General features: G+C 52.4%; 1 protein-coding gene and 1 long non-coding RNA gene across 2 annotated transcripts in view; one reads left to right on the top strand and one right to left on the bottom strand.

Moving 5' to 3' along the window:
• LOC118374816 (ubiquitin carboxyl-terminal hydrolase 32-like) overlaps positions 1-16,376 on the bottom strand; it is a 177,446-nt gene that overhangs the window by 105,767 nt on the left and 55,303 nt on the right. The window contains exon 2 of the mRNA XM_052468909.1: positions 868-995. Within this exon, the coding sequence (XP_052324869.1) occupies positions 868-995 (128 nt within the window). The remainder of the gene's footprint in view (positions 1-867; positions 996-16,376) is intronic.
• On the top strand, positions 2,173-2,944 carry LOC127908880 (uncharacterized). Its single transcript, XR_008068873.1, has 3 exons — positions 2,173-2,313; positions 2,636-2,743; positions 2,821-2,944. It is a non-coding gene; the product is annotated as an uncharacterized LOC127908880 (long non-coding RNA).

Genomic DNA, 16,376 nt, shown 5'->3' with positions numbered 1-16,376 from the left:
GGGGCTCCATACAGTAGAGGGGCTCCATACAGTAGAGGGGCTCCATACAGTAGAGGGGCTCCATACAGTAGAGGGGCTCCATACAGTAGAGGGGCTCCATACAGTAGAGGGGCTCCATACAGTAGAGGGGCTCCATACAGTAGAGGGGCTCCATACAGTAGAGGGGCTCCATACAGTAGAGAGGCTCCATACAGTAGAGGGGCTCCATACAGTAGAGAGGCTCCATACAGTAGAGAGGCTCCATACAGTAGAGGGGCTCCATACAGTAGAGGGGCTCCATACAGTAGAGGGGCTCCATACAGTAGAGAGGCTCCATACAGTAGAGAGGCTCCATACAGTAGAGAGGCTCCATACAGTAGAGAGGCTCCATACAGTAGAGAGGCTCCATACAGTAGAGAGGCTCCATACAGTAGAGAGGCTATATACAGTAGAGAGGCTCCATACAGTAGAGAGGCTCCACACAGTAGAGAGGCTATATACAGTAGAGAGGCTATATACAGTAGAGAGGCTATATACAGTAGAGAGGCTATATACAGTAGAGAGGCTATATACAGTAGAGAGGCTCCACACAGTAGAGAGGCTCCACACAGTAGAGAGGCTATATACAGTAGAGAGGCTATATACAGTAGAGAGGCTATATACAGTAGAGAGGCTCTATACAGTAGAGAGGCTCTACACAGTAGAGAGGCTATATACAGTAGAGAGGCTATATACAGTAGAGAGGCTATATACAGTAGAGAGGCTATATACAGTAGAGGGGCTCTATACAGTAGAGAGGCTATATACAGGCACCGGTTAGTCAGGCTGATTGAGGTAGTATGTACATGTAGATATGGTTAAGGTGTGTCTGTATGTTCTGGGTCTTACCTCTGCAACCTTTGGAGGGACTCCGTCTCCCAGTACTTCTCTGTAGAAGCACTGTTGGGCCATGTAGTAGGACAGGCCGCTGGTCCTCTTAAAGGCATCCTTCAGCCGCTTCAACTCCACATCAGTTACTACAGAGAGAGGGAGAGAGAAAGAGAGAGAGAGCGGGCGGGGGGGGAAAGAGGAGAAGAGAGAGAGAGAGGGGGAGGGAGGGAAAGAGATTGAGAGAGAGCGGGCGGGGAGAGGGAAAGAGAGAGAGAGAGGGGGGGGGGAGAGGGAAAGAGAGAGAAAGAGCGGGAGAGAGGGGGGGGGGAAGGGAGAGAGAGAGAGAGCGGGCGGGTGGGGGAGAGGGAAAAAGAGAGAGAGCAAGCGGGGGAGAGGGAAAGAGAGAGAGGGGGGAGAGAGAGAGAGAGGAGAGAGAGGGAAAGAGAGAGAGAGAGAGCGCGGGGAGAGGGAAAGAAGAGAGCGCGGGGAGAGGGAAAGAAGAGAGAGAGAGCGCGGGGGAGGGGAGAGGGAAAGAGAGAGAGAGAGAGCGCGGGGAGAGGGAAAGAGAGAGAGAGAGAGCGGGGGGAGAGGGAAAGAGAGAGAGAGAGCGCGGGGGAGAGGGAAAGAGAGAGAGAGCGCGGGGGAGAGGGAAAGAGAGAGAGAGAGCGCGGGGAGAGGGAAAGAGAGAGAGAGAGCGCGGGGAGAGGGAAAGAGAGAGAGAGAGAGCGCGGGGAGAGGTAAGGAGAGAGAGAGAGCGCGGGGAGAGGTAAGGAGAGAGAGAGAGCGCGGGGAGAGGTAAGGAGAGAGAGAGAGCGCGGGGAGAGGTAAGGAGAGAGAGAGAGCGCGGGGAGAGGTAAGGAGAGAGAGAGAGCGCGGGGAGAGGTAAGGAGAGAGAGAGCGCGGGGAGAGGTAAGGAGAGAGAGAGAGCGAGGTAAGGGGAGAGGTAAGGAGAGAGAGCGGGGGGAGAGGTAAGGAGAGAGAGAGCGGGGAGGGAGAGGTAAGGAGAGAGAGAGAGCGGAGGGAGAGGTAAGGAGAGAGAGAGCGGAGGGAGAGGGGAGAGAGAGGTAGGGAGGAGAGAGAGAGCGGAGGGAGAGGTAGGAGAGAGAGGGGAGGGAGAGTAAGGAGAGAGAGAGCGGAGGGAGAGGTAAGGAGAGAGAGAGCGGGGGAGAGGTAAGGAGAGAGAGCGCGGGGGAGAGGTAAGGAGAGAGAGCGCGGGGGGGAGGTAAGGAGAGAGAGCGGGGGGGAGAGGTAAGGAGAGAGAGCGGGGAGGGAGAGGTAAGGAGAGAGAGAGGGGAGGGAGAGGTAAGGAGAGAGAGCGGGGAGGGAGAGGTAAGGAGAGAGAGAGCGGAGGGAGAGGTAAGGAGAGAGAGAGCGGAGGGAGAGGTAAGGAGAGAGAGAGCGGAGGGAGAGGTAAGGAGAGAGAGAGCGGAGGGAGAGGTAAGGAGAGAGAGAGCGGAGGGAGAGGTAAGGAGGAGAGAGAGCGGAGGGAGAGGTAAGAGAGAGCGGAGGGAGAGGTAGCGAGAGGGCGGAGGGAGGGTAAGGAGAGAGAGAGCGGAGGGAGAGGTAAGGAGAGAGAGAGCGGAGGGAGAGGTAAGGAGAGAGAGAGCGGGAGGGAGAGGTAAGGAAGGAGAGAGAGCGGAGGAGAGAGGTAAGGAGAGAGAGAGCGGAGGGAGAGGCGCGAAGGAGAGAGAGAGCGGAGGAGAGGTAAGGGAGAGAGAGCGCGGAGGGAGAGATCAGGAGAGAGAGAGCGGAGGGAGAGATCAGGAGAGAGAGAGCGGAGGGAGAGGTAAGGAGAGAGAGAGCGGAGGGAGAGGTAAGGAGAGAGAGAGCGGAGGGAGAGGTAAGGAGAGAGAGAGCGGAGGGAGAGGTAAGGAGAGAGAGAGCGGAGGGAGAGGTAAGGAGAGAGAGCGGAGGGAGAGGTAAGGAGAGAGAGAGCGGAGGGAGAGGTAAGGAGAGAGAGCGGAGGGAGAGGTAAGGAGAGAGAGAGCGGAGGGAGAGGTAAGGAGAGAGAGAGCGGAGGGAGAGGTAAGGAGAGAGAGAGCGGAGGGAGAGGTAAGGAGAGAGAGAGCGGAGGGAGAGGTAAGGAGAGAGAGAGGTAAGGAGAGAGAGAGGTAAGGAGAGAGAGCGGAGGGAGAGGTAAGGAGAGAGAGGGTAAGGAGAGAGAGAGGTAAGGAGAGAGCGGAGGGAGAGAGAGAGCGGAGAGAGAGAGCGGAGGGAGAGAAGGGAGAGAGAGAGCGGAGGGAGAGGTAAGGAGAGAGAGAGGGGGAGAGAGAGGTAAGGAGGGAGAGAGGTAAGGAGAGAGGAGAGCGGAGGGAGAGAGCGGAGGGAGAGAGCGGAGGGAGAGCGGAGGGAGAGGGAAGGAGAGAGAGCGGAGGGAGAGGGAAGGAGAGAGAGCGGAGGGAGAGGGAAGGAGAGAGAGCGGAGGGAGAGGGAAGGAGAGAGAGGGGAAGGAGAGAGAGCGGAGGGAGAGGGAAGGAGAGAGAGCGGAGGGAGAGGGAAGGAGAGAGAGCGGAGGGAGAGGGAAGGAGATCGGGGGGAGAGGGAAGGACAGAGAGCGGGGGACAGAGGAAGAGAAAAATGAAAGAGGGTCAAATAACATCAGGCTAAAGACAAAGGTGTCCTAAACCAATAAACATCAGGCTAAAGACTAAGGTGTCCTAAACCAATTAACATCAGGCTAAAGACAAAGGTGGCCTAAACCAATTAACAACAGGCTAAAGACAAAGGTGTCCTAAACCAATTAACATCAGGCTAAAGACAAAGGTGTCCTAAACCAATTAACATCAGGCTAAAGACAAAGGTGTCCTAAACCAATTAACATCAGGCTAAAGACAAAGGTGTCCTAAACCAATTAACATCAGGCTAAAGACAAAGGTGTCCTAAACCAATTAACATCAGGCTAAAGACAAAGGTGTCCTAAACCAATTAACATCAGGCTAAAGACAAAGGTGTCCTAAACCAATTAACATCAGGCTAAAGACAAAGGTGTCCTAAACCAATTAACATCAGGCTAAAGACAAAGGTGTCCTAAACCAATTAACATCAGGCTAAAGACTAAGGTGTCCTAAACCAATTAACATCAGGCTAAAGACTAAGGTGTCCTAAACCAATTAACATCAGGCTAAAGACAAAGGTGTCCTAAACCAATTAATATCAGGCTAAAGACTAAGGTGTCCTAAACCGATTAACAACAGGCTAAAGACTAAGGTGTCCTAAACCAATTAACAACAGGCTAAAGACTAAGGTGTCCTAAACCAATTAGCATCAGGCTAAAGACAAAGGTGTCCTAAACTAAAGGGGAATTTGGAGAGAGTAAGTTGTTCTTATTGGTGTCATGGGTAGCATCCCAAATGGTTCCCCATTCCCTAGCACACGACTGTTGACCAAAGTCCTAGGGAATAGGGTGCCATTTGGGAACTGCTGAGCCCAGAGCAGCCGGCTGTGTAGTCCAGGAACTGCTGAGCACAGAGCAGCCGGCTGTGCAGTCCAGGAACTGCTGAGCCCAGAGCAGCCGGCTGTGTAGTCCAGGAACTGCTGAGCCCAGAGCAGCCGGCTGTGTAGTCCAGGAACTGCTGAGCCCAGAGCAGCCGGCTGTGTAGTCCAGGAACTGCTGAGCACAGAGCAGCCGGCTGTGCAGTCCAGGAACTGCTGAGCCCAGAGCAGCCGGCTGTGTAGTCCAGGAACTGCTGAGCCCAGAGCAGCCGGCTGCGGAGTCCAGGAACTGCTGAGCCCAGAGCAGCCGGCTGTGTAGTCCAGGAACTGCTGAGCACAGAGCAGCCGGCTGTGCAGTCCAGGAACTGCTGAGCCCAGAGCAGCCGGCTGTGCAGTCCAGGAACTGCTGAGCACAGAGCAGCCGGCTGTGTAGTCCAGGAACTGCTGAGCCCAGAGCAGCCGGCTGTGTAGTCCAGGAACTGCTGAGCCCAGAGCAGCCGGCTGTGTAGTCCAGGAACTGCTGAGCCCAGAGCAGCCGGCTGTGTAGTCCAGGAACTCCAGGAACTGCTGAGCCAGGAACTGCTGAGAGAGCAGCCGGCTGTGTAGTCCAGGAACTGCTGACAGCCCAGAGCAGCCGGCTGTGAGCACAGCAGTCCAGGAACTGCTGAGCCCAGAGCAGCCGGCTGTGTAGTCCAGGAACTGCTGAGCAGTCCAGCAGTCCAACTGCTGAGCCCAGAGCAGCCGGCTGCGGAGTCCAGGAACTGCTGAGCCCAGAGCAGCTGGCTGTGTAGTCCAGGAACTGCTGAGCCCAGAGCAGCCGGCTGTGTAGTCCAGGAACTGCTGAGCCCAGAGCAGCCGGCTGTGTAGTCCAGGAACTGCTGAGCCCAGAGCAGCCGGCTGTGTAGTCCAGGAACTGCTGAGCCCAGAGCAGCCGGCAGAAACACTGACACTGCAGGTCTAACAGAAAGGTCATCAATACCTCTCCACTGATGTCTGCTAGGTTGTTACGACAGTGGAGTTATGACTGCAGGGGCACTCAGTGCTCTCACACAAACACCAAGGTTTCCGTTAGGACAACGTGACCTGCAAGATTTTTAATTTTAGCGGATATTTGAGAAATGTACATGACATCCCAAATTGGGACCATAAAGCATTATGGCTAGCCTGTAATGTTGTCATAAAATAAAGTAGAACGATGTTCTTATACCATCGTGACAGGTTTTATTGAAAAGCAGTAAGTTTTTTCTTCATCCCTGCTATAAATCATAAATTAATATAATTTAAAGAATGTATTTTTTTTTTTATCTAGAACAAGTCGCCTACACAGTAATAAAACACAAATAATATTTGTATAATATAATTAGCGAATGACCTGTCCCAAAGGATATTTACATGAACATTTTAATGAATGAATAACAAAAAAAACAGCTGTTTTCAAATACAAATCTAGGCCTCTCTAAATGTAATTTAGCCTAAGCATGTACATTTTAATTAGGCCTAATAAATAACACAAGATGGCTGTCTACAAAACACCAGGGCCAGCCGGTCATGGCTAGAAGGGATCCAGCCAGGGGAGGGGGTAGTAGCCTAGCGGTTAGAGGTAGGTAGCCTAGCGGTTAGAGGTAGGTAGCCTAGCGGTTAGAGGTAGGTAGCCTAGCGGTTAGAGGTAGGTAGCCTAGCGGTTAGAGGTAGGTAGCCTGGCGGTTAGAGCGAATCCCTGAGGTGACAAGGTAAAAATCCGTCGTTCTGCCCCTGAACAAGGCAGTTAACTGTTCCCAGGCCGTCATTTGTTCTTAACCTTGGTTAAATAAAGTTTTTTTTTAAAAAGGCATTCAAACAGTCATGGCTAGAAGGGATACAGCTTTTGTAAAAATGAATGTTAGATTTGACTTTAGATAGGTCAGTAGAATTAAAGTAGCAGGTTAGGAAAAGGGGAGGTTAGGGTTAGCTATAATGCTTAAAATAAATAAATATATATATATATATATATATATATATATAAAACTTTTGATGTTAATTTGACAAAAGATGGATCCCTTCTAGCCATGACCAGGCCTGTCCTCCCCACTTCGGCAGTGATTCAGCACCACAGCAGTGGGAAGAGGACACTCTAGGCGGACACACAATGAAGAGAGTATAAACTACAATCAAATTCGATGAGTAAATTAAAACAAAATTCATAGCGGCTGGTTCATTGAGACAAAGATTATTTTTTTTTTACAACGCTCCTGTGAAACAAGGCCTGTGCCAATGAATTTAATGAAAACACTGCTTTTCAAAGCTCAAAATATTTCACTATTTTTTTTTTTTACAGTTCTACTGGATGATGTTGATACATTTAATTTTATTGTAATTTGAACTAATCGCAAATCATGGGGTCATGACTCATCATGTGTGGTATACATCATCACATAGGAGAGTTACACACCTGTCTACAGTAGGTCATCATTGTGATGTGATGACCGCCCTGTTTCCTACTGTAGACAGGTAACATTGTAACTCTCCTATGTGATGACCGCTCTGTTTCCTACTGTAGACAGGTGACATTGTAACTCTATGTGACGACCGCTCTGTTTCCTACTGTAGACAGGTGACATTGTAACTATGTGATGACCACTCTGTTTCCTACTGTAGACAGGTGACATTGTAACTCTCCTATGTGATGACCACTCTGTTTCCTACTGTAGACAGGTGACATTGTAACTATGTGACGGCTTGTTTCCTACTGTAGACAGGTAACATTGTAACTCTCCTATGTGATGACCGCTCTGTTTCCTACTGTAGACAGGTAACATTGTAACTCTCCTATGTGATGACCGCTCTGTTTCCTACTGTAGACAGGTAACATTGTAACTCTCCTATGTGATGACCGCTCTGTTTCCTACTGTAGACAGGTGACATTGTAACTATGTGACGACCGCTCTGTTTCCTACTGTAGACAGGTAACATTGTAACTCTCCTATGTGATGACCGCTCTGTTTCCTACTGTAGACAGGTGACATTGTAACTCTCCTATGTGATGACCGCTCTGTTTCCTACTGTAGACAGGTGACATTGTAACTCTATGTGATGACCACTCTGTTTCCTACTGTAGACAGGTGACATTGTAACTCTATGTGATGACCACTCTGTTTCCTACTGTAGACAGGTGACATTGTAACTCTATGTGACGGTTTCCTACTGTAGACAGGTGACATTGTAACTCTCCTATGTGATGACCGCTCTGTTTCCTACTGTAGACAGGTAACATTGTAACTCTCCTATGTGACGACCGCTCTGTTTCCTACTGTAGACAGGTAACATTGTAACTCTCCTATGTGACGACCGCTCTGTTTCCTACTGTAGACAGGTAACATTGTAACTCTCCTATGTGATGACCACTCTGTTTCCTACTGTAGACAGGTAACATTGTAACTCTCCTATGTGATGACCGCTCTGTTTCCTACTGTAGACAGGTAACATTGTAACTCTCCTATGTGATGACCGCTCTGTTTCCTACTGTAGACAGGTAACATTGTAACTCTCCTATGTGATGACCGCTCTGTTTCCTACTGTAGACAGGTAACATTGTAACTCTCCTATGTGATGACCGCTCTGTTTCCTACTGTAGACAGGTGACATTGTAACTCTCCTATGTGATGACCGCTCTGTTTCCTACTGTAGACAGGTGACATTGTAACTCTCCTATGTGAATAGTTGGCAACAATGTTTTGTTTCCAAGTGCATCTGAAAAAAGCTCAATTGAAATGCACCAAATTGCACGATACACATCATAACTCTTTATCAATCCATTCCAAATCTTTATACTATACATGACACAGGGGCTGAATGTGTTGAGCTGACTAAGACGACTGCTAAGGACTGAATGTGTGAGCTTGACTAGGACGACAGCAGAACTGCTAAGGACTGAATGTGTTGAGCTTGACTGCGACAGCAGAACTGCTAAGGACTGAATGTGTTGAGCTTGACTAGGACGACAGCAGAACTGCTAAGGACTGAATGTGTTGAGCTTGACTAGGACGACAGCAGAACTGCTAAGGACTGAATGTGTTGAGCTTGACTAGACGACAGCAGAACTGCTAAGGACTGAATGTGTTGAGCTTGACTAGGACTAAGGACTGAATGTGTTGAGCTTGACTAGGACGACAGCAGAACTGCTAAGGACTGAATGTGTTGAGCTTGACTAGGACGACAGCAGAACTGCTAAGGACTGAATGTGTTGAGCTTGACTAGGACGACAGCAGAACTGCTAAGGACTGAATGTGTTGAGCTTGACTAGGACGACAGCAGAACTGCTAAGGACTGAATGTGTTGAGCTTGACTAGGACGACAGCAGAACTGCTAAGGACTGAATGTGTTGAGCTTGACTAAGACGACAGCAGAACTGCTAAGGACTGAATGTGTTGAGCTTGACTAGGACGACAGCAGAACTGCTAAGGACTGAATGTGTTGAGCTTGACTAAGACGACAGCAGAACTGCTAAGGACTGAATGTGTTGAGCTTGACTAGGACGACAGCAGAACTGCTAAGGACTGAATGTGTTGAGCTTGACTAGGACGACAGCAGAACTGCTAAGGACTGAATGTGTTGAGCTTGACTAGGACGACAGCAGAACTGCTAAGGACTGAATGTGTTGAGCTTGACTAAGACGACAGCAGAACTGCTAAGGACTGAATGTGTTGAGCTTGACTAAGACGACAGCAGAACTGCTAAGGACTGAATGTGTTGAGCTTGACTAGGACGACAGCAGAACTGCTAAGGACTGAATGTGTTGAGCTTGACTAAGACGACAGCAGAACTGCTAAGGACTGAATGTGTTGAGCTTGACTAGGACGACAGCAGAACTGCTAAGGACTGAATGTGTTGAGCTTGACTAGGACGACAGCAGAACTGCTAAGGACTGAATGTGTTGAGCTTGACTAGGACGACAGCAGAACTGCTAAGGACTGAATGTGTTGAGCTTGACTAGGACGACAGCAGAACTGCTAAGGACTGAATGTGTTGAGCTTGACTAGGACGACAGCAGAACTGCTAAGGACTGAATGTGTTGAGCTTGACTAGGACGACAGCAGAACTGCTAAGGACTGAATGTGTTGAGCTTGACTAGGACGACAGCAGAACTGCTAAGGACTGAATGTGTTGAGCTTGACTAGGACGACAGCAGAACTGCTAAGGACTGGTCCTAACAAACACAATAATGTGCTTCTAATTGGCCAGCTCAAAAACTCCTTGGAGCTTCGATGCACATCAGCCGCGCCACTTTGTCCTCAAGAAGGAGCGATCTTGAGGCCGTCTTTACTCTGTTGTGGAGAAAGAATCCCCTCTCTGCTGGCACAATGGAAAACAGGGATAATCAACAGTCGTGGTACACTTAGCCGAAGCCCCTTGTAAAAAGGACAACACGTCTTTAACGGGAGTAAAACAAAAAAAAGAGACTAATTTACCAGCTGCTTGAGGATTTAATACCCTATGAAGTATATTGGCCTTCGAAGCACATTGACTGGAGTTTCCATCAATTAATTAAAAGCTTTGTTTTGCAATGGAATTCCTTTTTTTCCCCTTCTTCCTGTTGGGTAACTGTAGTAACCTAGTTACCAACCGCCTCTCCCCCTAGGAGGGTAACTGTAGTAACCTAGTTACCAACCGCCTCTCCCCCTAGGAGGGTAACTGTAGTAACCTAGTTACCAACCGCCTCTCTCCTGTAGTAACCTAGTTACCAACCGCCTCTCTCACCTAGGAGGGTAACTGTAGTAACCAACCGCCTCTCCCCCCCCTCGGAGGGTAACTGTAGTAACCTAGTTACCAACCACCTCTCTCCCCTAGGTTGGTAACTGTAGTAACCAACCGCCTCTCTCCTCCCCTAGGAGGGTAACTGTAGTAACCTAGTTACCAACCGCCTCTCCCCTCGGAGGGTAACTGTAGTAACCAACCGCCTCTCTCCCCTAGGAGGGTAACTGTAGTAACCTAGTTACCAACCGCCTCTCTCCTCCCCTAGGAGGGTAACTGTAGTAACCTAATTACCAACCGCCTCTCTCCTCCCCTAGGAGGGTAACTGTAGTAACCTAGTTACCAACCGCCTCTCTCCCCCTAGGAGGGTAACTGTAGTAACCAACCGCCTCTCTCCCCCTAGGAGGGTAACTGTAGTAACCAACCGCCTCTCTCCCCTAGGAGGGTAACTGTAGTAACCAACCGCCTCTCTCCCCTATGAGGGTAACTGTAGTAACCAACCGCCTCTCTCCCCTATGAGGGTAACTGTAGTAACCAACCGCCTCTCTCCCCTATGAGGGTAACTGTAGTAACCAACCGCCTCTCTCCCCTAGGAGGGTAACTGTAGTAATCTAGTTACCAACCACCTCTCTCCCCTAGGAGGGTAACTGGGTCAAGTGTGTGGTGTGTGGTGTGGTGTGTGTGTGTGTGTGTGTGTGTGTGTGTGTGTGTGTGTGTGTGTGTGTGTGTGTGTGTGTGTGTGTGGTCTCCAAAGGCTGCAGTGCTGTGTCCGCATCCACAGAGTGTCTCATCTCCATCAGCACTCTTACTGCGAGGCATTGTGGATACAGGCCCTGATGGGTCTGGCTCTGCTGTGCTTTGTGGTTACAGGCCCCGACGCCCACAGAGCTGGTGATGCCTAGGTCTGGCTCCGCTATGCCTTGTGGTTACAGGCCCCGACGCCCACAGAGCTGGTGATGCCTAGGTCTGGCTCCGCTATGCCTTGTGGTTACAGGCCCCGACGCCCACAGAGCTGGTGATGCCTAGGTCTGGCTCCGCTATGCCTTGTGGTTACAGGCCCCGACGCCCACAGAGCTGGTGATGCCTAGGTCTGGCTCCGCTATGCCTTGTGGTTACAGGCCCCGACGCCCACAGAGCTGGTGATGCCTAGGTCTGGCTCTGCCTTGTGGTTACAGGCCCCGACGCCCACAGAGCTGGTGATGCCTAGGTCTGGCTCTGCCTTGTGGTTACAGGCCCCGACGCCCACAGAGCTGGTGATGCCTAGGTCTGGCTCTGCTTTGTGGTTACAGGCCCTGATGCCCACAGAGCTGGTGATGCCTAGGTCTGGCTCTGCTTTGTGGTTACAGGCCCCGACGCCCACAGAGCTGGTGATGCCTAGGTCTGGCTCTGCTTTGTGGTTACAGGCCCCGACGCCCACAGAGCTGGTGATGCCTAGGTCTGGCTCTGCTTTGTGGTTACAGGCCCCCGACGCCCACAGAGCTGGTGATGCCTAGGTCTGGCTCTGCTTTGTGGTTACAGGCCCTGATGCCCACAGAGCTGGTGATGCCTAGGTCTGGCTCTGCTTTGTGGTTACAGGCCCTGATGCCCACAGAGCTGGTGATGCCTAGGTCTGGCTCTGCTTTGTGGTTACAGGCCCTGATGCCCACAGAGCTGGTGATGCCTAGGTCTGGCTCTGCTTTGTGGTTACAGGCCCTGATGCCCACAGAGCTGGTGATGCCTAGGTCTGGCTCTGCTTTGTGGTTACAGGCCCTGATGCCCACAGAGCTGGTGATGCCTAGGTCTGGCTCTGCTTTGTGGTTACAGGCCCTGATGCCCACAGAGCTGGTGATGCCTAGGTCTGGCTCTGCTTTGTGGTTACAGGCCCTGATGCCCACAGAGCTGGTGATGCCTAGGTCTGGCTCTGCTTTGTGGTTACAGGCCCTGATGCCCACAGAGCTGGTGATGCCTAGGTCTGGCTCTGCTTTGTGGTTACAGGCCCTGATGCCCACAGAGCTGGTGATGCCTAGGTCTGGCTCTGCTTTGTGGTTACAGGCCCTGATGCCCACAGAGCTGGTGATGCCTAGGTCTGGCTCTGCTTTGTGGTTACAGGCCCTGATGCCCACAGAGCTGGTGATGCCTAGGTCTGGCTCTGCTTTGTGGTTACAGGCCCCGACGCCCACAGAGCTGGTGATGCCTAGGTCTGGCTCTGCTTTGTGGTTACAGGCCCCGATGCCCACAGAGCTGGTGATGCCTAGGTCTGGCTCTGCTTTGTGGTTACAGGCCCTGATGCCCACAGAGCTGGTGATGCCTAGGTCTGGCTCTGCTTTGTGGTTACAGGCCCTGATGCCCACAGAGCTGGTGATGCCTAGGTCTGGCTCTGCTTTGTGGTTACAGGCCCTGATGCCCACAGAGCTGGTGATGCCTAGGTCTGGCTCTGCTTTGTGGTTACAGGCCCTGATGCCCACAGAGCTGGTGATGCCTAGGTCTGGCTCCGCTATGCCTTGTGGTTACAGGCCCCGACGCCCACAGAGCTGGTGATGCCTAGGTCTGGCTCTGCCTTGTGGTTACAGGCCCCGACGCCCACAGAGCTGGTGATGGCTAGGTCTGGCTCTGCTATGCCTTGTGGTTACAGGCCCTGATGCCCACAGAGCTGGTGATGCCTAGGTCTGGCTCTGCTTTGTGGTTACAGGCCCTGATGCCCACAGAGCTGGTGATGCCTAGGTCTGGCTCTGCTTTGTGGTTACAGGCCCTGATGCCCACAGAGCTGGTGATGCCTAGGTCTGGCTCTGCTTTGTGGTTACAGGCCCTGATGCCCACAGAGCTGGTGATGCCTAGGTCTGGCTCTGCTTTGTGGTTACAGGCCCTGATGCCCACAGAGCTGGTGATGCCTAGGTCTGGCTCTGCTTTGTGGTTACAGGCCCTGATGCCCACAGAGCTGGTGATGCCTAGGTCTGGCTCTGCTTTGTGGTTACAGGCCCCGACGCCCACAGAGCTGGTGATGCCTAGGTCTGGCTCTGCTTTGTGGTTACAGGCCCTGATGCCCACAGAGCTGGTGATGCCTAGGTCTGGCTCTGCTTTGTGGTTACAGGCCCTGATGCCCACAGAGCTGGTGATGCCTAGGTCTGGCTCTGCTTTGTGGTTACAGGCCCTGATGCCCACAGAGCTGGTGATGCCTAGGTCTGGCTCTGCTTTGTGGTTACAGGCCCTGATGCCCACAGAGCTGGTGATGCCTAGGTCTGGCTCTGCTTTGTGGTTACAGGCCCTGATGCCCACAGAGCTGGTGATGCCTAGGTCTGGCTCTGCTTTGTGGTTACAGGCCCTGATGCCCACAGAGCTGGTGATGCCTAGGTCTGGCTCTGCTTTGTGGTTACAGGCCCTGATGCCCACAGAGCTGGTGATGCCTAGGTCTGGCTCTGCTTTGTGGTTACAGGCCCTGATGCCCACAGAGCTGGTGATGCCTAGGTCTGGCTCTGCTTTGTGGTTACAGGCCCCGACGCCCACAGAGCTGGTGATGCCTAGGTCTGGCTCTGCTTTGTGGTTACAGGCCCCGATGCCCACAGAGCTGGTGATGCCTAGGTCTGGCTCTGCTTTGTGGTTACAGGCCCTGATGCCCACAGAGCTGGTGATGCCTAGGTCTGGCTCTGCTTTGTGGTTACAGGCCCTGATGCCCACAGAGCTGGTGATGCCTAGGTCTGGCTCTGCTTTGTGGTTACAGGCCCTGATGCCCACAGAGCTGGTGATGCCTAGGTCTGGCTCTGCTTTGTGGTTACAGGCCCTGATGCCCACAGAGCTGGTGATGCCTAGGTCTGGCTCCGCTATGCCTTGTGGTTACAGGCCCCCGCCCACAGAGCTGGTGATGCCTAGGTCTGGCTCTGCCTTGTGGTTACAGGCCCCGACGCCCACAGAGCTGGTGATGGCTAGGTCTGGCTCTGCTATGCCTTGTGGTTACAGGCCCTGATGCCCACAGAGCTGGTGATGCCTAGGTCTGGCTCTGCTTTGTGGTTACAGGCCCTGATGCCCACAGAGCTGGTGATGCCTAGGTCTGGCTCTGCTTTGTGGTTACAGGCCCTGATGCCCACAGAGCTGGTGATGCCTAGGTCTGGCTCTGCTTTGTGGTTACAGGCCCTGATGCCCACAGAGCTGGTGATGCCTAGGTCTGGCTCTGCTTTGTGGTTACAGGCCCTGATGCCCACAGAGCTGGTGATGCCTAGGTCTGGCTCTGCTTTGTGGTTACAGGCCCTGATGCCCACAGAGCTGGTGATGCCTAGGTCTGGCTCTGCTTTGTGGTTACAGGCCCCGACGCCCACAGAGCTGGTGATGCCTAGGTCTGGCTCTGCTTTGTGGTTACAGGCCCTGATGCCCACAGAGCTGGTGATGCCTAGGTCTGGCTCTGCTTTGTGGTTACAGGCCCTGATGCCCACAGAGCTGGTGATGCCTAGGTCTGGCTCTGCTTTGTGGTTACAGGCCCTGATGCCCACAGAGCTGGTGATGCCTAGGTCTGGCTCTGCCTTGTGGTTACAGGCCCCGACGCCCACAGAGCTGGTGATGCCTAGGTCTGGCTCTGCTTTGTGGTTACAGGCCCTGATGCCCACAGAGCTGGTGATGCCTAGGTCTGGCTCTGCTTTGTGGTTACAGGCCCTGATGCCCACAGAGCTGGTGATGCCTAGGTCTGGCTCTGCTTTGTGGTTACAGGCCCTGATGCCCACAGAGCTGGTGATGCCTAGGTCTGGCTCTGCTTTGTGGTTACAGGCCCTGATGCCCACAGAGCTGGTGATGCCTAGGTCTGGCTCTGCTTTGTGGTTACAGGCCCCGACGCCCACAGAGCTGGTGATGCCTAGGTCTGGCTCTGCTTTGTGGTTACAGGCCCTGATGCCCACAGAGCTGGTGATGCCTAGGTCTGGCTCTGCTTTGTGGTTACAGGCCCTGATGCCCACAGAGCTGGTGATGCCTAGGTCTGGCTCTGCTTTGTGGTTACAGGCCCTGATGCCCACAGAGCTGGTGATGCCTAGGTCTGGCTCTGCTTTGTGGTTACAGGCCCTGATGCCCACAGAGCTGGTGATGCCTAGGTCTGGCTCTGCTTTGTGGTTACAGGCCCTGATGCCCACAGAGCTGGTGATGCCTAGGTCTGGCTCTGCTTTGTGGTTACAGGCCCTGATGCCCACAGAGCTGGTGATGCCTAGGTCTGGCTCTGCTTTGTGGTTACAGGCCCTGATGCCCACAGAGCTGGTGATGCCTAGGTCTGGCTCTGCTTTGTGGTTACAGGCCCCGACGCCCACAGAGCTGGTGATGCCTAGGTCTGGCTCTGCTTTGTGGTTACAGGCCCTGATGCCCACAGAGCTGGTGATGCCTAGGTCTGGCTCTGCTTTGTGGTTACAGGCCCTGATGCCCACAGAGCTGGTGATGCCTAGGTCTGGCTCTGCTTTGTGGTTACAGGCCCTAATGCCCACAGAGCTGGTGATGCCTAGGTCTGGCTCTGCTTTGTGGTTACAGGCCCTGATGCCCACAGAGCTGGTGATGCCTAGCAACAGAGACTGATGTGGTTTATGCTAGAAATACAAGGAGGTGCCACCACCTAGTCAGAAGGTGTTTCTGTGAATTGTACGTGTTTGCAGCTGCAACACCCAGTGTGGCGATTTGTTTTTACACATTTATTTAACTAGTCAGTTAAGAACACATTCAGGAACAGTGGGTTAACTGTGTTGCAGGATTAAAGCCCACAGCAGGGTTGTGTTGCAGGATTAAAGCCCACAGCAGGGTTGTGTTGCAGGATTAAAGCCCACAGCAGGGTTGTGTTGCAGGATTAAAGCCCACAGCAGGGTTGTGCTGCAGGATTAAAGCCCACAGCAGGGTTGTGTTGCAGGATTAAAGCCCACAGCAGGGTTGTGTTGCAGGATTAAAGCCCACAGCAGGGTTGTGTTGCAGGATTAAAGCCCACAGCAGGGTTGTGTTGCAGGATTAAAGCCCACAGCAGGGTTGTGTTGCAGGATTAAAGCCCACAGCAGGGTTGTGTTGCAGTTAAACGCCCACAGCAGGGTTGTGTTGCAGGATTAAAGCCCACAGCAGGGTTGTGTTGCAGGATTAAAGCCCACAGCAGGGTTGTGTTGCAGGATTAAAGCCTCCAGCAGGGTTGTGTTGCAGGATTAAAGCCCCAGCAGGGTTGTGTTGCAGGATTAAAGCCCACAGCAGGGTTGTGTTGCAGGATTAAAGCCCACAGCAGGGTTGTGTTGTAGGATTAAAGCCCACAGCAGGGTTGTGTTGCAGGATTAAAGCCCCAGCAGGGTTGTGTTGCAGGATTAAAGCCCACAGCAGGGTTGTGTTGTAGGATTAAAGCCCACAGCAGGGTTGTGTTGTAGGATTAAAGCCCCAGCAGGGTTGTGTTGCAGGATTAA

Source organism: Oncorhynchus keta, chromosome 18 (genome assembly GCF_023373465.1).
Source record: "Oncorhynchus keta strain PuntledgeMale-10-30-2019 chromosome 18, Oket_V2, whole genome shotgun sequence".
NCBI lineage: Eukaryota > Metazoa > Chordata > Actinopteri > Salmoniformes > Salmonidae > Oncorhynchus > Oncorhynchus keta.
The sequence above is the reverse complement of the archived record's forward strand: the minus strand, read 5'-3'. Positions and strand labels throughout refer to the sequence as shown.